We start from the raw sequence: 26105 nt of genomic DNA, 5'->3' as shown, positions 1-26105 counted from the left end.
ATGTTTTATTCTTAAACAATATAGTGCCAAGATGTGATATGATGAAAAGTGTGGAGCAGCTGTCCATAGATTGAAAATTGTGTGCACATTTAGGTTGTTATAGCAATTTAGTGGTAAATAAGGGCTTTTCAATTATGCTGGCTATGAAAAGGTAAGAGAATGAGACACCAGTAGAGATCATAGTTAGAATTTAGACATAGAAATATGTTGAATATGGTGGACCAAAGAAAGAGGGAAGCACAATAATTGCATGATCTGGAGTCTAAAGAACTGGAAGTAAGTGATGCTTCTGACTACACTATCAAAATAATGACGTGACAGAAAGATAAAAACTTATCAAACTTCAGAATGAAAAAAATCTTGTAGTACTTTAGAAGTTTGTGTCTAAAGACACTGTAAATGCAAGAAAATACGAATGCATATAATTGTTAAAATTGTGGCATGAGGGAGTTATCCAGTATTTGTTTAAATGTTGAATATGGTTTATCATGTATAATAGAATCGATATTTTGGACTGGATAAATCTTTGATAGGTAAGGGCAGTCCTGTATACTATAGGATGTCTAGTAACATTCCTCGCTTCTATACACTAGTAGCTGCAACCCACCCTCAGCTGTCATAACTAAACATGTCTGTACACAATGCTAAATACCCCTGTGGGAAGGGACCTTCACTTGAGAACCATTAGTATAAGGCACAAAGCAACTTATTATAGACTGGACTTTTAGGGTACAATAGGGTTGTGGTAGGGAAGAACATGTAAATCACAGCACCATTATCAACTTTTTCTGTGTATGTGATATTGAGGAATTGAACCCAGGGCTTTGTGCTTGTTAGGCAGGCACTCTACCACTAAGCTACACTCCCAGCAAGAACATAAACATGAGGAAAGCAAGGACAGGGAATATTAGGCAAGCTTTTGAAAGTTGGCATTTTGTAAGAAGAGTTAAGTAGAATTATTTCCTCCATTCACTGAATTTCTAGGGGGAATTTGGTTGAAATGATTGATTTACTTGGCTTCTTCTAAACGCTCATGGGTATAGGTCTTGATTAGAAACCCAGAGTGACAAATTGATGGTTCTGAAAACTCATTTTCCACATGAAGACTTGAGCCACTACTGTGGCTTTGGAAACTTTTCAAGTGAACCTTCCTTTCTTTTAATACTAAAGACATGGGAAAATAAATATTTTTTGACCCTATGGAGAGCATATATATGTGTTTTAGCTCATTTAGCTCATCTAAGTTCCTAACTGCACATAGGTATTTATGTGTGCACATATATGTGCATGTACACACAAACTAAAAAAGTCCCAAACCTTTAGAGGTCGTCTAAGACTCTATTTATCTGAGAGCATTATTTATTTACTTCTTAAAACCTACTAATACAAGCCATTCCTGAGAGCCAGAATATTATGTCCAAAGGCAATGAGGGATAAAATATCAAAGGTTACTTAGAAACTTTAAGTTATATTAATCACAATAATGTATACATAATGAAAAATAGATAGCTAGGTATGCCTGTAACCCTAGCACTGGAGAGTCTGAGGCAAGAGGATTGAAAACTGGGGTGAGCCTAGATTATATGCTTAAGATTTAGTCTCAAAACAACAATAAAGAGATGATGAAGTAAGGTAAAGTGGTGATCCAAATGTGGGGAGAGGAGGTCCATTCTTTAGGAAAGCAACACAAGGATGAATAATGTACACAGCAATCATTTTTGCAGTTTTATACAGAAGTCTACTACATACTAGTAGAGTTATTTTTATTCAACCTACCCATCATAATGGCCCCTTAACTTTCTCTATGAAACACTATACTAAAACAGGTTTCAAGGCCTCCAGGGGTTGGAATTTTTTTTCTGTAAGGGATCAGATAGGAGATAGTTCTGATTTTTTAAAAAATTTCTTGGGTCATGTAGTTTCTGTTGCAACTGCTGTCTCCACTCTGTCATTTTGTCTGGAAATCAGCCATTAACATGATGAAAATCAATGAGCTTGCCTACATCTGGCCTGCTCCAGGCCATATTTGTTTCCTGATCCCTGAAAACCTTTTTTTTTTTTTTACAGATAGAGACTGAAAACAGGGAAACAAGTGACCACTAATAGCATATGTTGAATTAGAATCCAGCTTTCTTTGTTGATACCTTCTTGCTTTACCTTTCATTGAATGTTTGATATGCATGTATGTGAGAGAGAGGAAAGGGAAAAGGAGAGATTTAGAGAGAAATATTGACACAGGAAAGAAGGGAGGAAAAGAGGGAAGGAGAATGTTTCTCTACGAGCCTTTAGAAACTTTTACCACAGGTAGAGTATCACCCAACTCATATCATTTTTGAGAGACTATGTATGCTGTCTTTATAGCTGTTCAACTGTTGCTTCTAATTTTCTGGTGGCCTTTATTGTATGGCTAGTGAATGTCTTTGTTCTATAAGGCTATCTTCAGCTTCATTGCACAAACAGTTTGAGGCCTAGTATTTTCTGAAGAAGAGTGGCTATAGTTTAAGGATATAATTAAACAGTGGTGTGATCATACAGGGCTAGTAAGATAATGAGAGCTGCCTTAATGCCATTTAGACTGGATGTTCACAGTTGAGAGTATTAAAATAATGTCTGACTTTGTGTTCACTTTTTCCTCCAAGGGGGAAAAAAACCTCTGAGTATTTTTGTACCACACACACTAATAAGCATATCATGTGTTATTTGATCCTTACCAGAAATCCATTATTCTCCTGTCCTTGCTACTGATGAATGAGTAAGTTTTGGGGAGAGAAATAAGCTCAGAGATTTAAGTAACTTCTTTCAAGTTACATAGTGAGGAAGAAAGGATTTGGACTTGTGTATTTGAAGGCTGTAATTCAGGACCTTAACCAATTTACTCTATGGTCTCTTTTTTCACACAAGAAGGAATCACCAACATTTCTAATAACAATGGAAAATTGGGGGCTTGGGTGCTCTAAGTATTGACTCTTAAGTGCTTGGGGTGAGTAATTTGGGGACTTGGATGTTGTAAATACTGATATCATTAAGGAAATGAGCACTATAGATAGAGTTGTAGAAAAAGCAGAGAAGAAAAGGGTATTTATCACAATAATGTTAGATGTGAAGATTATAAAATGCAGGGTAATAGTGGAGTTAAACCGCATTGATCTTTGTTCTTTTCTATATGTAGATGAATACGGAATTTAGAAGATGGCTGACATTATTTTTGTCAGTCCTGGGCTTGAGCTCAGGGCCTGAGCACTGTCCTCTGACTTTCTCAAGGCTAGAGCTCTACCACTTGAGCCTCAGCACCACTTCCGGCTTTTTTTCTATATGTGGTACCGAGGAATCAAACCCGGGTCTTCATGCATGCTAGGCAAGCACTTTAACCACTAGGCCAAACTCCTGGCCCCTATCGCTGACATTTTTGATGACATCTATAAGCTTAAAACTTTTACATCCAAGAATTGTTGTTTTCTATTCTGACATATCCAGGAATTAATCATTTACAAGGAGGTCATTTTTCAAAATGTGATGTATTTTCTTTATGTGTGTATGTCCTGAATCTTGAAGTCAGGGAGAGCCTGGGATTTGGTTCCTGAGCATTTTTGCTGAAGGTGTGGAATTTGTCCTCTCTGCACCCCTATCCTCAGCCAACTCAGACCTCCTTGGGCTTTTATTGCTTTTCCCTTGGAGCCGGTGGAGTCAATGACTTCTTTTGCTCAGAGTGTTTTTGCTAGGGTATTTAGAGTTCCTTTCTCAAGAACATCAAGGGTATATGAATATATAGGATCATGGACTCATTATTTTTCTGAGCTTACATTGCAGTACTTCACCATCAAGGCAGAAACTGCATGCTAAGTTTAATTTAATTGCCTTTAAGTATTACTGGTGTAAGCCTTCATAATTATAGTTAACATTCACTGTGTTAACAATGCACTGTTCCCTTAGGGTTTTCAGAGTGATTCACAAATAAGTACATTTGACTTTAAATGGCTCATGAGGATTATGGAACCCCAAAGTTGAAGGGTAGAGAATGTTTCCCCTGCTCTTCAGTTATGCAAAACTTGTTACATAGGAACAGGCACCCGTTACCTGAATAGGAACAGACATATACAACCTAAAAGTTTTAGTTACCCTAGTCACTGTATTACAAATACAAATATCCTCAAAAAGAAAGGTTTGAGCTTGAAAGAGTTATAGTGATATTTTTGTATGTTTCATTGCCTGGTTTACAAGGTAATATTGAATAAAGCATAGAATTAAAGGAAACCTTAAGAAACATATCCAAAATCATTTATAATGTGTGTGTTTCTCAGTCACATTGGTTAAAGCATACCAATGGTCTGGTGGGGAAATATAAAATAGATTTTCTTCCATGGAAGAAAGTTCAGCAATTCAAATTGAGGGGGAAATAGAGCATTTTACTTTTTTGACAAAGATTTTCTCCCTAGCAGTGAATGCCGGTGCTATTGGACTAGAAATTCTAGAGTAGTGATTTGGACTATGTGAAGGAATTCCCTGGTTTCTGCACTGGGAGAGTTAGATTGGTCTTGTTAGCTTAGCCTCAATCAAATTGCTGTCAGCAATTCTGGCATAATGAAATTGCACTGGCCTCTACACAGGCAGCTCAAGGACTTAAGTGATTTGTTGAAAAATTCTGGATCAGATCTATAACTTTAGATTTCAATAAAAACAGCAATGATGATAGCATGCCCATTTTGGAAGAATTTTTGCTTTAGAAAAAGACCACTGGTTGATTTATCGTATCAAAAGTACTCTAAAAATACTATAACAGACAGAACCTTCCCCTTTGCTAGAAAAGTGGGAAGGCTGCCCTTTCCCCTATCTTCTTGGCTGCCTACAATATATTCTTGAAGAGTCATTCTTAGGGTGTCATTTATCTTCTGCTTCAATTACAAGGGTATACCAATAGAAGTAATAGTCCCCATTGCCTGTGCTTTTATTTTGAGATATGTCTTACAAATCTGCAAAGAGGATGAATTAGTTTTTACTTGCATGGTTTTAGATGTGATTGATTGATCTTAGTCCTTGAGAAACTGTACAGTCCAGAATCATCTTGGGTTTGTGAGAGAGAAGTCACCAGTTACGTATAGCATTTTTCCTAAGGGATAAGTAGAACAGTGCTAACTAATAAGAAAAGGAAACTGTGTGCTAATGGCTTATAATCCTGATAACTCAGAAGGTGGAGATCTGAGGATCATGTCTTGAAACCAGCCCAAAGCCAGAGACTCTTATCTTCAATTAACCATTAAGCCAAAAGTGTACGTGTAGCTCAAGTGGTAGAGCACCAGCCTTAAGCAAACAAGCCAAGCATGCAGTGCAAGACCTTGAGTTCTAGATAGTTTAAATACTGACACAAAACTAAAAGAAAGAAAACTGAAAACATTTTGATGCATGTCAGATGCACTGAAAAAGAAACTTTTTAGGAGAGAAGTGATGGGTTACATTGGGTAATTACCAGGAACAGTCTTCAAAAAGACAATTCTATCCTCCTTATTCTTTCAGTGACCTACTCTTCCCTCACACATACATATAAATAAGAGAGTATATAGGCCGGGAGCATGGCCTAGTAGTTGAGTGTTTGCCTAGCATGCATGATGCCCTGGGTTCGATTCCTTGTTACCACATATACAGAAAATGCTGGAATAAGATGTTATGGCTCAATTGGTAGAGCACTAGCCTTGAGAACACTCAAGGACAGTGCTCAGGCCCAGAGGTCTAGCCTAGGACTGGCAAAAAAAAAGAATATGTAAAAGGAGATACACCAAGTTAAACCTTTCTCTCTAGAGAACCTCTTCTTCCTCCTTTTTTCTCTTTTCTAATGTAAGAAATAAAATCTGACATACTTCTGTCCAGAATATTTTGATTCAGATTGAAGAAGAACAGAGATGAGAGCATCTGTATGCGAAAAAGAAAAAAATTACCCTTTAAGACACTGTATTGTGCAATGTACACTTGGGGAAGAACACTGCATAGAAATGAGGTAGACGGAAGAAATTAAAAAGGTCCTCCATTTCTATTCCACTTCATAGTGTTTATAAGAAATACAAGGCAGTCTGTATCTCATCACAGCTCAGTGTTCATTCTTTTTGGAGTTGGACTCAGGGACAAGAAGAGGTCTAAAACTGAGGCTGGATTTGGGGGACAAATGGATGACTGTTTTTGTCTTTCCATCTTGAAACTCTCTCAACCTATACATCTAGCTGAAAAAGAAGCAAGTGTACGTAGATAAGGTGGAAAAGATGCAGCAGGCCCTTGTGCAGCTCCAGGCAGCATGCGAGAAACGGGAACAGCTGGAACACAGACTCCGAACAAGACTGGAGAGGGAACTGGAAGCCCTCCGAATTCAGCAGGTATGGAAAACTTTAGGAGAAAGGGGGGATCAGGGGGAGGGGGAAGGATGTTAGGAAAGAATGGAGGTAAAATTTTCAGTCCGGTTGCTTATTTTTTAATTTGGCATTTAGCATGAACACAAAAAAGCAAATGTTTACTTCTCCTTAAAATTTTTGTCCTCTCTGATCTGACTCTAAAGTACTTGTCCATGGTAAGTGTGAAGTCCACTTCCTTGTTTAGCTTCCTATCATAGAAAGGACCTTAATATTTAAGATCTTCAACCATTTTATTTTCACATGAACCAAAACAGGAGACTCTATAAGAAGTGGACTCTTAGATATCTTGGTATTAGGAATGATATTTAGAAACCCTATGGCCTTGGGTTTAGAGGAAGTAAAATCAAGACCCAAAGAAGGCTGCACAAGTTACTAAAGAATACAGAAGTAAAGGGAAAGCCAGGAACTAAATCCTAGCTTTCTAAAGTTCCTTTTCTCTTATATCCAGCCTATGCTTGCAGGCAAAGTTGGTAAATTTTACCCCGTGAAGTCACTTTCCAAACAAGCAGTATGACAGTTTGTTATGGTAGGGCTTTTTTCTGATCAAGAAGTCATTTTTCAAGCCCTGATCTTGTATCTGGAGGAGAATGTCTGAATTCCCCTTACTTCTTTGTGAACTAATACCCAAAACTAAGGTCTAAGGATGTAGTTCAGTGGCAGAGTACTTGCCAGCATGCTTGAAACACTGGCCCCTACCCTTAGCATTCCAAAAACTGATAAACAAAACTGACCTGCCCCCCCAAAAAACCCAATGTAAAGTAACTTGTATAGTACTCTCATCAAATGGGACTTCTGTAATTGTATTCTCATTAATGAAGGTGCCTTTGTATATCCTACAATAGCGCCAAGGCAGCTCTCCGCCCACCAATGTTTCAGAATACAATGCTGCTGCACTTATGGAGCTCCTTCGGGAGAAGGAGGAGAGAATTCTGGCCCTGGAAGCTGATATGACTAAGTGGGAGCAGAAGTATTTGGAGGAGAACGTGATGAGACATTTTGCTCTGGATGCTGCTGCAACTGTGGCTGCTCAGAGGTAAGCAGTTTGCAGAAGGACTACTACTTGAATAAGGACCACTTCTTGGAATAGTGAGATTGAGGATTCCAGATAGGTAACCAATTCCTGTGTTTCCTAGGAACTTGGTTTTCTTTAATATTCTATTTTTCTTCTTGAATTTCATTTTCTATAATTTTCCATATCTTCTCAGGAGCCATATGTCCTTTCAGCCATATTGTCTAACCCCAAAACTGGAGTGAAAACCCTCCCCTGAAAAAATGCCACTCTGGAATCAAATGTCACCCAAGTGCCTGCTGCCATTTGATAGCTCTGGCTCATTCTGGGCATGTCAAAAGCTGTGCTGAACATGAATCCACTGTTGCCCTTTGAGAAGGTCTATATTTGCAGGGTGCGTTCTCTGTGTAAGCAGTGCCATCCCATCTGGTGTGGGGGAGAGAGTGACAAGAGCAGTTTTGTTTGGGGTTTCTTATTTTCCCCCTTTTCATATTATAAAAATTAATGGTTAGTCTTTGGAGGAAACAATTGCTTGTGTGTAGTTTGTCTTACTGCTCCTCATAACTGTCAGCTGAGAGAAAAAAGAAAGGAGAATAGAAGAGAGGAAGAAGGAGGAAATGAAGGGAAGGGAAAGAAACTCAAGTCAGCTGATTATGTTGACTTGATCAGGCATTGAGTATGAAGGCAGACTATGGAATATTTCACCCAGACATATTTATCTCAAGAAAGTTACTAAAACGACTATGTTGTTTGTAACATTCTCCCACATACACCAAATGAGTAGAACCTAGAATGACTTTCTAGACTTTGTGGGCTGGGGTATGGGTATGTGGACAGGATGATGATATGTTTCTTTTGGGGTCCTTGTACTAAATTAAATAGCAGGATATAACTGCTTAAGAACAGACCTGATGCTTTCTAAACTTGCCCCTGATTGTTCGAGAAAGGTTCTTTTACCTCTAGTGTGATCAGCCTGATTCCTGATATACTTTACATCTTTTTTTGCCAGTCCTGGGCTCAAGCTCAGGGCCTAAGCACTGTCCTTGCATTTTTCTCTAGGCTAGAGCTCTACCACTTGAGCCTCAGCACCACTTCTGGCTTTTTCTAAGTATGTGGTACCAAGGAATTGAACCCGGGTCTTCGTGCATGTTAGGCAAGCACTCTACCACTAGGCCAAACTCCTGGCCCCTTTACATCTTTTATACAAGCTGTAGTTGCCTATGGCTTGATTTTGTCATATTCCTTGTCTAAAGATTCCCTGAATTTATTTCCTGAGAAAGGCCTGCTAAGTACATACCAGTGTGGTCATAAGATTCACAGGCAGATTTGAAGTGTCATGTTGCCCACAAGTTCCCATGGAAACATCTGTGCCCAGCATTTGTTCAGAAGTTATTCTGAATAGTGAAAACAGTTTTTATTGAGAACTAGAGAGACACAGGGAATTTGTTTTCTTTGGAAATGGTTAGAATGATAGAATTCCTAAGGCTGAAAATGTTAGAAAACAGAGATTCTTGGTGTAGACTTCAGAATAGATTCCGAGGCAAAATTCAGAAAAGCAAGGGAGGGACTTTGTGTAAAGACATTAGCAACTGCACTTCTGTTTAAGGCAATAGCTATCAGAAGACTTAAATTGAGTTCCTTTAAATTCCTGTTTTGAGTAAATTATGTATTCTTTTGATTTAACACATTTAAAACAAAGCCTGTTCGCACTCATAGGAACATCTACCACTAAGAAATATTTTAGACCTAGACTGTGCCTTTTTCACATGCCATAAAATTCGTATAAAATGAGTTAGACCAAGTGATTTCTCTAGGCACTTCTCTGTAGGATACTACTGTATTTCCAATGATCATATCCTGCATACTTGCCATGAAGATTTTCTTTTCCTATTTTCTTCACAATATTACAAATGTGCTAGGTAACATTCAAAAACTAACTTTAGAACATATAAGATCTTCTGCCTTATCCATTTCTTATCATCTTAACCTTAAGTACAAGTATTAACCAGTTCTGTTGATTTTGGTCAAAGCTTTATATTTTTTTATTACTTTAAAAATAATTTTGAGGTCCCTAGAATTATTGACTACGAAAGGAAATAATGTATTTGGGAAAGGAAGGTCAAAAATAAGGGATAAAGAAAAAAAGTGAAAGAAATAGATGATAATTTCTGAACAGATAACTTAAATTCCTAAACTTAGGGTCAGACTTTAATGTTCCACTAGGTTTATGTGTGTTGTATTAGTATCTCAATGTTCCACTAGGTTTATATGTATTGTATTAGTATCTCAATGTGTATACAATACAAGCGGTATGCAATAGATAGGTAACGGGTTTCAGGGTTAGGAACTCTTACTTTAGAGAGAACAATGGAGTTTGTAGATTTCTTTAATTAAAGTGTTAATTCTACATTAGAAAATTCCTACTGTTAATGTACAGTTCTGTGAATGAATTAAACACAACAGTATAGTTACAACCAGAGTCTAGAGCCCAGATTCCTTGTAACCCTCAAACTCGGTTCCTTTTCCAGGCAATGACTTGTGTCACAAAACTTTTTAATCTTATTTTTCTAGAGTGTCAGTATATAAAAGGCATGTTGTGTTTGCTTTTTTTGTTTGATTCCTTGTGCTTAGCATAATTGATTTGAGATCTGTCCAACTTCATGCATGTATTAATAGTTCATACTGCTTTGAGACTGAGTGGTATACCATGGAATGGATGGCTCACATTTTTTATCTTTTCACTTGATGATGCATATGTGGATTGTTTTTAGATTGGGACCATTGTGAATAGCAATACAAACTTTACATAAGAGAAGACATGTAACTCGACATGATGATCTTTATATCCCTTTCAGTAGTTTGATTTTCTGAACTATATCTTGTTTATGGAATAATTTCACACAGGGACTGAGGAAGAAAAATTAGGTATACCTTTAAAGGGTGAAGAAATAGATATTTAGTTTGCCATCATTGCCTTTTGTTCTGAGATGCACCGAAGTATTAGATACACTATCATATAGGTCAGTTGTTTGCATAGGATTTTTGCCTTCTAAAAGCTAACAAGAGGGAGGGAATGGAACTTTAGTATTTGAGACAGACATGGTGGTGCTTACCTATGAACCCTGCACTCAGGTGGAAGAGACAGGAGAATCATGAGTTGAGGGCTAATTGGAGCTACATGGCAGAATCCTCTCTCAAAACAGAAGATAAATGCAATAAAACCAATATTTGAATTTAGATGCCAATTGCTTATGAGATTGAGATCCTAAGGATTGAAGTTTGAAGCCAGTTCAGGCAGAAAAGTCTGTAAGATTCCACTTTCAAAATAACCAGGAGAAAAAAAAGAAAGAAAAAGTTGGGCTGCACTTATGGCTTAAGTGGTATAATATCAGTTGAGCAAACAAGCAAGACAAGCAAACACAGAGGTCCCAAGTTTAAACCCCAGTATCAGCAAAAAAAGGTATTTGATACTTAAAATACTTGTGTTACCCAAACAAATACTGAAATTTTTATTCATAAAAACGCATAGTAGTCACCAGTATACTAGCTTCTCTAAATACTGTCATAGCACTCAAATGTAAGTACTACCAGTTATTCTACCAAAATGGAACTGAGGCATAGGTAAATAATAATTCATTCCTAAGACCATAAGATCTACTATCTCCTAGATTCTGCTGATTGCTAGATATACTATACCTCAAAAGTGGCAAAATGGAAATCATTGGCTGTTATTGGGCTATTAGGATATTATTTAGGCATGTGGAAGTAGTATATATAGTCACAACAATATTGCCTACATTAAGACTATTAATGTCTCTAGAGAGTCCTTTTTTATTTTTTGTGCCAGTCCTGGGCCTTGAACTCAAGGCCTGAGCACTGTCCTTGGGCTTTCCTCAAAGCTAGTGCTCTACAACTTGAACCACAGCACCACTTCCAGCTTTTTTCTATGCGCGTAGTACCAAGGAATCGAACCCAGGTCTTTGTGCATGCTAGGCAAGCACTCTACCACGAGACCAAACTCCTAGGCCCAGAGCCCTTTCTATATGTTTAATACAAATGAAAGAAAATTACTACTAAGACAGGTCGCAGTAGTGACGTCAAGATGCAGTTTGGTCATGCGGATCTTAAGTTTCAACTCACAAATGGTGAATTTAATTTTTAAAGAACAGTGAAAGATAAGAGTCAATCAAGTAATTATTTGTATTTACTGAACCTTTTTGTTTTCAGTCCCTAAACTTGCAAGGTTTTAATTTGTAATTTTGTGCAAAGAAAATCCAAGAAATGAGAAGGGCTATCAATGTGTGAGAAGTAATGTGCCTACTACCTGGCAAATGTAACTGTAACCCCTCTATACATTACCCGGCAATAAAAACTAAAGAGACAATAAAGGAGAGATGACAGAATTTCTTCACACATATCAAGAAGGCTACCTGTTCCTTGCATGACATCATGTTTCTGTTTTCTTCTCATTCTACAATGTCTTACCTTTTTCTCTACTGTAGCTTCTCTGTAAATAAGAGTAACTCTATTATCTCTACGATTAAAGTAAGAATATTCAGCCACTACTTGAAATTATTGTTATATGGCTGCTCTCATGACACTTTCACTCCTGTGTCCCTAAAAGATGATGATTATGTTCCTTTTTTTGCAATGGCAGAAAATGATATGTCATCATTTGAATCAGAAATAACAAAGTTCATTCTTTCTTTCTTCCTAACACCCACATTGAAATAGCCTTTGACTTCTATGTCTTCTATCTCCTACAGCCTATTTTCATTTCCTGTGTCACTTAACTACTTACACATACATACATACATACATACATACATACATACATACATACATACATATATGTGTGTATAGATAGATAGATAGATAGATATGGAGAGAGAGCAAGAGAGAGAGCGAGAGAGAGGGAGAGAGGGAGAGAAAGAGAGAGGTGGTTGGCCTTGGTTAAAAAAAAAAAGTTGAAAAGAGGAGGTGAATACGTCCCTCTTGGCCCTGCCCTGCCATACCCTGTCCTGCATGTTTTCATTATCTCTTATTGAAATTATAGCAATCTCTTCAACTACTCTGCTTTATTCCAGTGTCCCCTATAATCCCTCCATCACATTCTAGTGAGAGATAAGGCTATCTTCCTAAAGTTTAGGGCAAGTTATTTCATTCCCTTTGTAAAGCTTTAGTAATTTTCACTGTCTGTTGGAACAAAGTCCAAACTCTTTCTTGTAGTAGTGCTTAATTATTCTTGTGTCCCTAGTAAATTTTCTGAACCCAGGACTTAATCACTTGTCTTTTTCCCATTTCCCATTTCCTAATTATTCTAAACACACTGCTCCACTTATAGTAAAACTGATCATATTACGTTCATGAAAGGATGCTGCTCCTACAGAGAGGATAATCCAAAGTGGCCACCAGGTATTTGTACTATGAAATCACGAGTAGCATTTTTGAGAGGAATTTGAGCACTATGACTGAGATAATGTCAAAGAAAGAAAGAAAAGGGAAGATCTTGACAAGAATTGTTTACTTATGAATTTAAGTTAGGGAATCAAATTCTGAAACATGTAATTCCAGGTTTGTAAGCTGTGTTGTCAGAATGTGGCCAGCATTTCTGTCTTAACGTTCTCAAGGACAGTGTCAGAGTATTGGAATTTGTTCCTTCTAACATTTCATGCTTGCTTCTTTTCCTAAGTTATTGGCTTCATAGCTCAAGGTTTCTAGAAGATTGATGCTCTGTGCAGCCCTGGTGGCCTTGTAGGAATTCAATAAGTGTCCCACATTTTAAGGCTCCATTCCTTAGAAGTTCACATTGTCCATATCAATTAGCTGGCAGGGTTCAGTGTACCCAGAGAGGTCTTTTATGCAATGTTAGTGGCCATTGGCCAGACATAGTTCCCCCAGTGAGAAACCGTATGTTCAGATCTCCAGTGTCCACAGACACCAGGCACTTTTCAAGAGGCTTGATTCAAAACCCCCATCTATCACTTCATATTAGTTCATATTAACATGGTGTGGAATAGGGATGGCTGTTGGGATTATACTAAGTGCTGGAATGTTTTGAGCTGACACAGTTCCTCCATCTGATACAGTTTTGTTTCATTTTTTAACATGAAGATTACATTGTGTTTACAAAGAAGTTGGCACTTACAGAATAAATTATTGCCTTTTTTGGTTATTTGTTGTCATTGTTCAATCAAGCCCAGGGCACCCATGGTTCAGGCAGTTTTGTTTCATTTTTTATTTTTGTTTTCTTTTTTGGTTGTGAGGCTTGAACTTTGGGCCTGGGTACTATCTCTGAGCTTTTTTTACTCAAGGGTAGTACTGTACCACTTTCTGAGCTACAGCATTCCTTCTGGTTTTCTGGTTTATAAATTGGAGATAAGAGTCTCATGCACTTCCCTGCCCAGGCTGTCTTTGAACTGTGATCCTCAAATCTCAGCCTCCTAAGTAGCTAGGATTACAGGCATGTGCCAACAGGGCCCAGGTAGTTCTTTACTTTTAAATAGATCAGTTGAGTGCTTGTACTGTACATAATGATATATATTAACATTCATCATTTTACTTTATCTTCAGTAAAATGAAGATACAACTATGGTTTCCATTTACTTGTGAGGTAACTGAGGCTTTGAGCAAATAACTAATTTTTTAATTCAGAAAGCTTGTTACAGTGACAGAGTGCTTAGAGAATGTGGATGTCAATTGTCCTAAGTGTTCAGTATGGTCAAATCCAATACTCCTAAGCATTATGCAGTGCTGTGAATTCTCAAAGTATCCACTAGGACCACAAGTAAGTGAATGACACTAGAGGAAGCAGAGATATTAAAATGTTTCTAATTTAGCAACTGATGGAAGCTCTAGCTATTCCATCACTCCAAGTTCCCAATTAACACTGCTTATTGGAGATATATATATATATATATATATATATATACATATATATATATGCAATGTTTTTGCAGAGGCTCACCCCCAACTTCCCCAACATTAATATACACTTTCCATCTATTCATTCCCTTGCCCCTTCACACCCATCCTTACAGGTCACAATGACAAGGCCAGGAGACCATAGCTGGCTGTCAGTAGAATATATACCTGGAGTTCTTTTACAGCTCCTCAATCTGGCAGACAAGGTAGTGATACAAAGCCAATTCAGCATTCTTCAGGCTTGCCTGTATAATGAGTATAATTCAAACACTATTCTCTCTTTTTTTATACATCATGGGGCTTGAACTGGCATGGCAGCTGTCCCTAAGATTTTCAGCTCAGGCTACCACCCTATTTTTGAGCCAAGCCCCATTTCCCATTTTCTAGAGGTTAATTGGAGATAAGAGTCTCAGGTCCTTTTGTGCCTGGGCTGGCTTTGAACTTTGATCCTCAGATCTCAGCCTCCTGAGTAGCTAGGATTACAGGTGTGAGCCACTGCGCTCAGCTTCAATCACTAGTCTCTTTAATGCTAGTATCTCTATCTTTCTCTGTTTCCATCTCTGTCTTGATCATTTGCCTTGAGCTAGTGACAGAATGCACTTTCAAATGCAACACGATGATCCTTGATACATTTGAAGCTCTGGTAAGAAAGCAATCACTGATTTAGGGTACATTCAACGATTTGGTACTAGACTGTTTCAAATATAAACTAAATACAGAAGTGAGTGGACTAAGGCAAAACACCTCTTTGTCAGCTTCAGTGCTCTACCAGAGCCTAATTGTTATGTGTTTTCTAAAATACCTTTCTAATTTCCTTCAATATCTAGTTCACCTTTAGAACTATAAGGAGACAAAGCAAAGTATATTCAAATACATTTATATTTTTGTGACTTGCTTATGATTTAAGTGCCAAAATTATGGGACATTTCATATAATCTCTCAGTGTCAATGACACCAAGTTCTTCCTAGTATTTGAAGCTCTTACCAATAAGTCACCAAGAAACCAACCATTTCTAATGAAAAAGATTTCTGCTTAAGACTTTGCAACGAACTCCCTCCTTTGGCTTAGGATGGAGGTAGCATTTATCAATTTTGCTGCATGCCCCTCATCCTCACATTTTTTTGCCAGTCCTGGGATTGAGCTCAGGGCCCTAGCACTGTCCTTGGATTTTCTCAAGGCTAGAGCTCTACCACTTGAGCCTCAGCACCATTTCCGTTTTTTTTCTATGTATGTGGTACCAAGGAATTGAACCCGGGTCTTTGTGCATGCTAAGCAAGCACTCTACCACTAGGCCAAACTCTCGGCTCCTCATCCTCACACTTGATTTCCTTATCAGGGATGCAACCGTCATCAGCCACTCTCCCAACACCAGCTATGACACAGCTCTAGAAGCTCGTATCCAGAAGGAGGAAGAAGAAATCTTGATGGCCAACAAACGTTGCCTGGACATGGAGGGCAGGTAAAATGTTGATCTGGACTTGTATAGATCTAAGAAGTTGGAATAAAGACCAGTTATGTCAGCAGGGAAAGGAAAACATCTGAAAAAAATCATGTAGCCTCCCTCCCCCCACTTCCATCCATTGTTGGCCCAGTAGGGTATGAGATGACTGTTACCTTGTTCATTCTCACTAATTGCAGAATTCCAAATAGTATTATTGTACTCTAGCTTTTCTAATTGCTTTCCTTCCTTTTGCCACAGCTGAATTTATATTTTTACTTTAGGGTATTCCTCCTAGAACTACACCTCAATTCTATGACATGGCAGAATTCTTGGAAAAATAACTTCTACTCAAAGTGGAAGACAGTGCTCAGGATCATTTTGTTATGACCTGAAGGTTATCCATAGAAGACTTCTCACCTGTTTTTACTGACTCAGCTTCTTCCTGACAGCACCTACTATGTTGCTTCACTCATATACAACCTATGTCTTGATCTTCCAAGTTGTAAGAAACAGTTCCTAGATGCATTCTGATATTCCGTTTGGCATATAGAAACATGTGCTTTTATTTTAAAACAGTAGCATACCCATCTTTGTCTTCCGATGCAGAACTAACTAAGTCTTCACATTTTGTGAAAAAGAAAATGGGAGTTCAAGTCCATGTAGGCAGCAAAACTAGTAATCAGAGGTAGCAACAATGCAATTTTGTATCTGTTCTTTGTCTTTGACTCCTAGGATTAAGACCCTCCATGCCCAGATCATTGAGAAGGATGCTATGATCAAAGTGCTCCAACAGCGCTCCCGGAAGGAGCAGAGTAAAACAGAGCAGCTATCATCCATGAGGCCAGCGAAGTCTCTGATGTCCATTTCCAATGCTGGATCAGGCTTGCTTTCTCATTCATCCACCTTGACTGGAACCCCCATAATGGAGGAGAAGCGAGATGACAAGAGTTGGAAGGGGAGCCTAGGTAATTATATCAAAAGAATATAAGTGACAAGTTTAAAGAGAGCTCTGACCAAGTGCCTTATACAGCAAGGAAAAGAGGAAACAGACCAGATTCTAGGGAGGAAGGTGTGCCTAGCCTCCTATGAGACTACTACATATCCAGATGTCTTCTACACATTCCAGTCTCATGGAGAGAACGTTATCTGGGGACAAAGTCTTAAAAGAGAATCCAGAGGGGCTGAGAGTTTGGCCTACTGGTAGAGTGCCTGCCTAGCGTGCATGCAGGCCTGGGTTCGATTCCTTGGTTACCACATACTTAGAAAAAGCCAGAAGTGGTGCTGTGGCTGAAGTGGTAGAGCTGTAACCTTGAAAAAGCCCAAGGGCAGTGCCCAGGCCCTGAATTCAGTCCCCAGGACTGGCAAAAAAGAGAATTCGGAGTTCTTTTTGCATGAGATGGAAAATAATTTCACCTAAAATTTTCTCAGACATAGCCTTTGCCATGTGAGATGTTGGTTTTTTTTCTAAATCCCACGTGATTTTTTCATATCATGAAAGTTCAGCATTTTTATATTCTTTCCTCAATTACAATAAGAAGACCTAGACTTCTTTTTGTGTGGGTAATGGGGCTTGAAATCTGGGTCTGGGCGCTGTCCCTGAGCTCTTCAGTTCAAGGCTACCACCCTACCATTGAGCCAAGCCAGACTTCCTGTTTTCATAAGGTTAATTGGAGATGAGTCTCAGGTCCTTTTTTGCCTGGGCTGGCTTTGAACCTTGATCCTCAGATCTCAGCCTTCTGAGTAGCTAGGATTACAGGCGTGAGCCACCATGCCTGACTGACCTAGACTTCTTAAGCTAAATGGAGCTGGGTAGCAAGTTTTGGTTACCAGAGTGTTTTGATGAGAATTGAATGTACCTTTCAGTTCACTCCTGTCCATTCCTTCCTGTCTAACCAAAACAAGAGTATTGAAATACCACAAGGCAGATTTTTTGAGGTTGCATCAACTACACACATATATTAGTATGCATAACTAGTTCCTTTTTCTTTTGTTGTCTTTCATACCTTCTTGGTCCTCTGACACTTGCAGTGTTCTTTAGTGAGGGTAACATTCTTGGAACCCTGGTTATGCTCAGAACTTTAGGCCATACGTTTATTAGCAATTTTATGTGGATTTCTCGAAGACTATTTCAGCTTTCTGGTATTAAGTGGTATCGGTTATAACTGGAATGCAGTAGAATTACTCAATTACCAATGGGGAAATACTAAATCAGCACCAATAGCTAGGACACTTCAAAGTTTAACATTGTGCTAGGGGTGGAATATCAATGACCTAAAGGGATCTCTCAAGCCACAAAACAACTTCTCACCATGGTAGGAAATACTTGTTTATTGGAGGCAAAAATAAATGAACTTACTTATCCCCATTCACATTTCTCTTCAGGTATAAGGGAGAACTGCTAACCAAGTATGTGGATAGAAATAACTGTTCTCCAATTTCTTTCCCTGCTCCATTTGTAGGTATTCTCCTGGGTGGAGACTACCGTGCTGAGTCCATCCCTTCCACACCCTCGCCGGTGCCCCCTTCCACGCCTTTGCTGTCAGCGCACTCCAAGACAGGCAGCCGAGACTGCAGCACCCAAACGGAACGTGGAACGGAACCGAACAAAACTGCAACTGTCGCTCCCATCTCTGTTCCTGCTCCAGTTGCCGCTGCTGCCACTGCTGCCACCATCGCTGTCACTGCTACCACCAACACTGCCACTGCTGCCACCAACACCACCATCATGGTAGCTGCTGCTCCAGTTGCTGTTGCTGCTTCTGCTCCAGCTGCTGCTGCTGCTGCTGTTGCCCCATCTCCAGCAACTGCTGCTGTTCTTGCTGCTGTTTCTCCAGCTGCTACTGCTCAGATTCCAGTTGCTGTATCTGCTGTTGCTACTGCTCCTGCTCCTGCTTCTGCTTCTGCTGCTTTTGCTGCTGTTCAGGTTGCTCCAGCTGCTCCGGCTCCGGTTCCAGCTCCAGTTCCGGTTCCAGCACCAGCAGTGGCTCAGGCTTCTGCTCCGGGTCAGACTCAGGCACCAACTTCAGCTCCGGCTATGGCTGCTAATCCAGCTCCAGCTCCAGCTCCAGCTTTGGCTCAGGTTGAGGCTCCTGCAAATGCAGCCAACAGTTCTGGATCACGTCGTCTGTCTACATCAAATCTGAACTACAGTCCGGACAAGACAGGTAATACTCCTTATCTCATGTTCCAAATGGGATTTAGTAGAAGAGAGATGAGAGTGCGTAAATGACTCTGCTTTGTGCAGATGGGAATGGGCAGGAGTGAAGCCCATTTTTCTCCTGGTCAAGTAAATGAGGTGGGTGGCAGGGAAATCACACTTTGTTATGTGATTCATGACAGTTGAGTTTGCATTTTGTCCCTAAATATTTTCTTATTCCTTATTTCCATTCAGATGGTCTGGTTTTCCACTCCAGTACTCTGGAAAGAAAAGCTCCCATTCAGATCCTGGGACAAGAGCCTGATGCAGAGATGGTGGAGTATCTCATCTAAATCAAGAGCTGCAGTTTATCAGCAGAAATGCTTTTAATTGTTTTCCCTTTTGGTTGTTCTTATTATGAGGGTGGAGACTAGGGTTGGGGGAGGGAATTTTTTTTAAAAGAGTCTTCGAATTGGAACCATTTAACTAATGCCATGTGAATTCCAGTCAAATATATTCTGGTATACTTAAGGAATACTTCTAAAAGGTAGTTTAATCCATAAGAATGTGATCTCTAAGGTTTATTATTGGGATGTATACAAGTACTGGGACTGTTTAACAGGTAGATGATACACGTGGATGTTTGGGATGTGCTTGAACTTATTTAAGTTTTCCCTACTTGGGATCTTGGTATGTTTTGTTTTTAATTGAAGAGCATAGTATGTGTGGAAGACAGTATGAAACATACAGTTCAGAGAGAAGCCAGAGAATTTGAGTTTTTGCTGCTTTGTCTGGTGACTAGACAACAGCCACAGAAAGCTCTCACCTCTAGCTCGTGAAAGGGAATTGTCTTAGGAGACATGTAAGCTGGAGAAAAGCTAGGGATTATTGGGGCACAAAGGGGGGCTGGAGCTAAGATTTCCTCCCAGTTGCCAGCCACCTTGCCCTAGCAGAGAGTTCATCTTCATTTCAACGGTGCTTTGGAAATGGATTTTTTTTCCTTCCTGGAGGTTCACACATTCATATATAAATATATATATATATACTCTGGAGTAATTTATGCACTTGGATAATTAATATATTGCTTTCAGATGCTAGGGAGAGTAAAATGAACTGAGTGATGCACAGCTTCTTCTTTCATAAGGAGTTAGACACAAGAGACCTTGATATAGCATTGTGTGAGAAGTTGCATGCAGACATTTGTGGTTTGGGTGTAGCCATGAACATAGCTTGCTTGCTTTTTAGAAGATCGATTTAGTATGCATTTCCCCCATAGCTCAGATTCATTGGCTAGGTCATCACCAATCTCTAATAGCCAGTCATTTACAGAATGAGGAAATATTTTGGGGGGGTGACAGTTTGAATGCTTTGGGTATCTGGTGACTACTTTAAAATAGGTTTGTTTCTCCCAACTCTTAATGTGTCTTGGAAGGCATGTATATCTGTTACCTCCAAGGGAATAGCATCAAAAGTCCTAAGTACCAGGCTGCATTCAGGGGAGAGGATGATTTCAGCCTTCCCCTCAACTACCTCTTCTCACTGCTAGTGACTCTAACTTAGACTCCTTTGGCAAGTGGTGAGAAATGTGTATGCAGGCTGGAACCAAAAGAAGGCTTCAGCAGTAGGTGTTCTCATAGAGTTGCCTCCAAGAACTCAGAGGCATGCCAGTTGTTGCAAGTCCCTGCCCTGTGTTACCTTCTGAAGATAGTATCATTAAGATCAAGGGTTTAGGAAAGATGAGGGGAATGGGAGGGTTTAATAAGGGAGGGGTTTTAGAGGTTTGAGATCATGATAGTTAGAAACCAGATTATTAGAGGAGTAGCCAGATAATATTATATCATGAGCCATAGTGGTAAAAAAAAATTAGCGATATATAGCCCTGCTCTTTTACTTTAGTGTTGAGGAATCTGAGATTTGGATAGATTCAGTGACCTATAATATCACACAGCACATCTGTCCACTCTACCAAATGCCATGCCTAATTTGAGAAAAACTTATATACAAAATTGAAGACTCTATTTTTAAGAAAAGGCATATTATCAATCCAGGTCATAGATAGTTTGTAAAATGTCTACAGTAGATTACCCAGGATTTTGAAATCTTATCTTGCCTCTCATGCAGTGCCTTGTATAAGATTTTGCCTTTTCTCATCCTCATTTCAATACTGAGTCACATGAAATAAGAAATTGGCTCCACTTTTCTTGTTATGAGAATGGGTGGCATTTTACAGGGTTCTTCTGTGACTGTAGGAATGGTATGTTTATCTGTATTCCTTTTTGGTTCCTAATTATTTCCAAAGGAATTATTTTGTGTGGGTGGGAAGAGAGATAAGAGGGAAGGCAATGTAATTTTCACCCAGTCTTCTCACATTTTCTGTAACAAAGTGATCATCCCACACACTACTCTTCACTTGTAAATTCCAAGTAGAAATTAAATGTGCAGTTGTTAGTACTCATTCATACTACCCTTTAGTCATAAGATGGAAAAAGCCCTCAAATTGCAAACACTAAAGGAGCTACTTCCTGTCCAATCAAAGAAACAAAAATAAAAATGAACCTATGTCATTTCATGATGGTAACATTTTGCAAGGAGTTTTGCTGGCTCTGTGAGTCGTGATTATAATCGCACTCTGTAAGGTGACAAATGTCATACATTCCACACAGTGTGGCAGCCATCTCTTTGATTCATGTGTTCTTTGGAGAAAGGAGAAAGTTCTGTTCTATTTTTAACTTACCAGAACTTCTTTTCCCACTTGTACCAGAAGAAGTCCAGCTCTGTTTTGTTTTCAGACCCAATTGATTTGCTTAGATATCATTGTACATCCAAGAAATAGAAAAAAGACCATGTTAATAGATCTTGTTTATGGGGAATATAGATTCCATCTTTTCAGAAAGGTTTCTTAAGATTCAGGTTTATGAGGAAAATGTCAGGTTAGTCACACTTTTGTAATTCTGTAGATATATCATTTGGGGAAATCTTTCTGAACTTCTCATCTATGCATTTCACTGGCACCTCAAGATAGGAGAATGACCTTATTGTCTTAACTTGTACTGCCTGATGGTCTATGGGGACCTTCTGATTCAGTTATACCCCACTGTTCCATGTACAGGAAAACTTCATTAGAATGACTGTTATTTGATATAAAACTTCTATTACCAGTGTTTGGAAATTAAAAGTAGATTGAACTTTCTTTTAAAATCGTGTATCTTGATTGTTGTATTAATGAAGGATTTAATCTCAATGCTGCTTTTGATCTTCAAGATTATGGAACAACAGGAACCTGAAATATCTGCCAGCATCTGCTGTGGGAAACATACCAAGAGATCTATAAGTTCTCTTTGTTTATGTTGTTACATTTTTGGGTAGAATGATTACCAAATACACAAAGTGATTTATAGAATGATTACAAATTTAACAAACTGATTTGCAAACTACTTTTTATGAAGAGCCCAAGTAATGTGGCAGCTCTAGGTGCATATGTGTGCACTAACTTTGGTATATTATAGTCTCATCTATTAGTCATAAAATCTTTGGTTATCTCTTGCTCATTCATATATGAGTGTATGTAAAATGTGTGCCTTCTTACTGGAAATGTTTTGTTTTAAAGAAAGACATCAACTATGGGCTTATTGCCAGCAATTTTAGCCTGCCATATTCCTTGGAAACGTATCTTCCAAGTTCCATCCATCATCAGTAGGACAAGTGTCAGAGTTTGTTTATTTTCTTCTGGTAACAACGCTAGGTTGCGTGGAGCTAGCAAACCTCCTTCTGACCTCTTTTGTGATTAATGGCATGTGTTTGTAAAATGGATAGCTGGGGTTGGCAGATGGCTAGAAAATTGCCTTTGGTTTAAAAGTATGTGGTCCCATAATGATTATGATCTTACTCTGTAATCAACAAAACTAGTTTCAATAAAGTTTCAGCAGATTTAAATCTACTTTGTGCCTATCCTCTCACTGACAATAAAATTAGCTATTTTAAAATATAGTACTTTGTGGAAAATTCTTTGCTGTTTAACCAGCATATGCTTTGTTTTTGCTCTATCAGTGACTACTTTCAATTGAGTATGCAGTGAAAGTGCACTTGTATTTGTTAGAAGTATACAGTGTGACTATAGATTATACAGTATTAAGACAACACCATAGTGAACATAATCTAATATCTTTGTACACTCAGGCAGCATATATTAAGAGTTATGCATCTTACTTCTCTTGGTTCAGCGAGATAAAAGTGATGATGACCCAAAGGAGAGCAGTCATCCCTTGCTTACCATTTTGAACAGCCTTTTATTACTTTTGAGCCCTTTCTATGCCAATTCATCAGTTGTACTTGAAAGAGCTTGTTATTAAAAGCAAGGCAAAACCACAAACAAGTTGGCTCTTCACAGAAAACATTAAGGCTCCCTTTACACTGTCCTTTGTCTATCTCTTGCTTACCAGTAAGTTTCAAACCTGACTGGGAATGAAAGGATCCCTGAAGACTTTCAAATGACACTTTCACAGTGAAATTCACTTGATGAGCCTTGCAAAAGAGGTGGAACAGAGGTATAGACTCCATTCAGTGATGATTTTTTTAGTTATTTTTCACCCCAACCCTCTTTTTGCTCCAAAAGTTGATACTAAGACAACTACACATAATTAGAAAACTTTGTAAACCTTTCTTGTCAGGAATATCTTGTGCCAGGGTTTTTTTTTTTATCATTGAGATGATATACAAAGGGTTTGTATTTACATAAGTCAGGTAATGAGTACATTTGTTTTTGGACAATGTTGCCCCTTCTCTCACTCTCCCAATCTTTCCTTCCTGACCCCACCAGAATTTGTCTAGTTCATTTTCACTATAGTGTCCAGTGAGTACCACTGCTACACTTGTTCACCCTTCGTCCCTGCACTTCTGTGCTCCCCTTACTTTCCAAAGCCAGATTAACTAACAAACAAGAAAACAAAAACAGCAGTAAAGAAAATACCTTATTTCAGTTTCCTGGACTTCATTTTGATAAATAGTGTGTTATATGGTCTTCTGTTAGCATTTCAACAAGCTGTCACTCATAGGACAAGGAAGCAAGGATTCCTTCAAAATGAGTGATAAAATCACATTGTAGAGCATTTCAACATATCAAGCATGTTAACTTGATTTGGAATCTTTGGAATACTTCAGCTGCCATCCTTTTATACACATCCTCTATGAGTTACATGGTGATAGAAAATTTTTCTGCTATACACTTCCACTGCCATTCATAAAGTGCTCACTCTTTAAAAATCGATAAAACCCAGGGCATCTACTCTGTTGTCTGTTTATCAGTGAATTTAGGCATGTTTTAGTGACTGGGTATATATTTACTAGATGCAATTCTAAAGCCTTAAAATATAAGTTTATGATTCTAGTTTTTTGGGGGAAAACTGCACATATAGACTATTTTTGAAATGTGAATTCATGTTATGACAAATTTGAACAAGATATAGAGCTAGTACAAAGTAGGGGATGATTATTGAAAGGCTACTTGGGGATCATGAAGTTTTGAGTGACAAAATTTAAGCGTTCCAGTGAATTGTGGACTGGGGTGAACATTCCAGGTATCGGGGTAGAACATGAAAAGATCTCATTTTGTCAAACTTGCACCCAAAGAAGACCCTAAGAACCCAGTGAACTGCTCTGAATGTTAATAACCTAATGGGAACTTCCAAATTCAACCAAGCATAGCATGTCATAGAAGTCATTGAAACATAAAATGCTAGTTGCCTGTCAGTAAATGTGTTTACCTGTGGAAAAACTCCTTCAAAGAATCAGAGAAGTCTATCACTATAACAGGAATAAATGTTTGCAGGCTTCATGGAAAGAGAGGAGAACTAAAGTGCAGATTTTAAACTCATTTTACTAATAAAACTCAAATAGATACAAAACCAGAATAGCTAGCAACATCCATAGACCCATTACTTGGCCTCAATAATTATCAATTCAAAGAATGTTTATTCCATTTATTGCCCATCTACCTACCTTACATTATTTTGGATGGTATTATCACAGGTCTAACCTTTTAGCTAAGTATTTCAATATACATAAAGATGGAAGGTTTTACTAATGAACAATGTAATATTAATATTCTATGTCTGGAAGCAACATAGATAACTACTCTGAACCAACAAAAATGAGAACTTCTGCCACTTAGAACCCTTCATTTGATTGCCCAGCTTCTCCCATAAAACATAACCTTTGGTGTTCAACACAGGGATTCCTTCTATGACTTAATTTATAAAGCTGTAAGATACTTTCCTTAAAGGATCTCCAATGTAGGGTCCAGGTAATTCTTCTTCCTGCATGCATAAAAAAAATCAGGTTCAACATTCTTTTCATCCACCCTTTGTTTACTGTCATGTACTGATTTGCTTACTACCCCAAGTATAGAGATGATTTTGGCCTTTGGTATATAGTTATCTCGCCAACTTTAAAAATATACAACCAGCATTCTGGCCTGTCAGCTCCTTGGCCTCTACTTCCAAAGTACATGTGATCAAATAAATCTGGTGTGAGTATTAGCTGTTGGGCACAATGAACAGCTATTTTATTTTCATTCACCCTTGAAGTAGCTTCTTATTTGTCTCTGACTCTAAGTCAGATCTGACTCTAAGTTGTTGATAAAGCTGGACATATTGTTGTTTTAATTTTGTTATTGGTTTACATGGTTTAGAGCCCTTGAAACAACCACAACCACATTTGTGATTTTGGCCAGTTCATTTAGCTCCGGTGACAGTTCTGTAATATGAGGTCACTGGATTATGATCTCTAATATCCCTTCTGGCTCCTGTACTCCATGATTCCATGAGACTAAATACTGCTTCTGAGGTCATATATTGTTTTTCATGGATCCAAATTTGGTTATGAGGCACAGATGAAACATTCTGAAATTTGAATATACTGAGAATATTCTACAGGCCTTCAGATCTACTCATCGAGCCAATTCCTTCCTACTCTGTCCACACTGATACTGTACTCTTTTTTTGGTTACATTGACCCGATCCTACTCAAGATGACAATGTTCAAAGAAGCTGGGTTCAGAGGAATAAATTTGTTACAAAAATCTGAGAGTTCCAATCAGAGGGAAGGTGTAGTCAACATATCTTTTAAACCATGAGTTTATGGTAATCTGTGTTTCTAGAGTTGTAGGGGACAAATGATACAAACTAGGGATAACAAGTAGAGAAGTA

The 26105-nt window shown here is 38.5% G+C and overlaps 1 protein-coding gene across 2 annotated transcripts in view; it reads left to right on the top strand.

The window, feature by feature from the left end:
* Amot (angiomotin) overlaps window positions 1-22840 on the top strand; it is a 66846-nt gene extending 44006 nt beyond the window's left edge. For both annotated transcript variants that reach the window (XM_090327034.1, XM_090327033.1), the window contains exons 9-14: window positions 6207-6356; window positions 7235-7425; window positions 15663-15785; window positions 16500-16732; window positions 18227-18931; window positions 19159-22840. In XM_090327034.1, the coding sequence (XP_090183160.1) occupies window positions 6207-6356; window positions 7235-7425; window positions 15663-15785; window positions 16500-16732; window positions 18227-18931; window positions 19159-19256 (1500 nt within the window). In that variant the 3' untranslated portion in view covers window positions 19257-22840. The remainder of the gene's footprint in view (window positions 1-6206; window positions 6357-7234; window positions 7426-15662; window positions 15786-16499; window positions 16733-18226; window positions 18932-19158) is intronic.
* Window positions 22841-26105: the final 3265 nt, after the last annotated feature.

This window comes from Megascapheus bottae, chromosome X, assembly GCF_031878675.1.
Source record: "Megascapheus bottae isolate mThoBot1 chromosome X, mThoBot2.hap1, whole genome shotgun sequence".
In the NCBI taxonomy this organism is placed as follows: Eukaryota; Metazoa; Chordata; class Mammalia; order Rodentia; family Geomyidae; genus Megascapheus; species Megascapheus bottae.
This window is presented reverse-complemented; position numbering and strand designations above follow the sequence as displayed.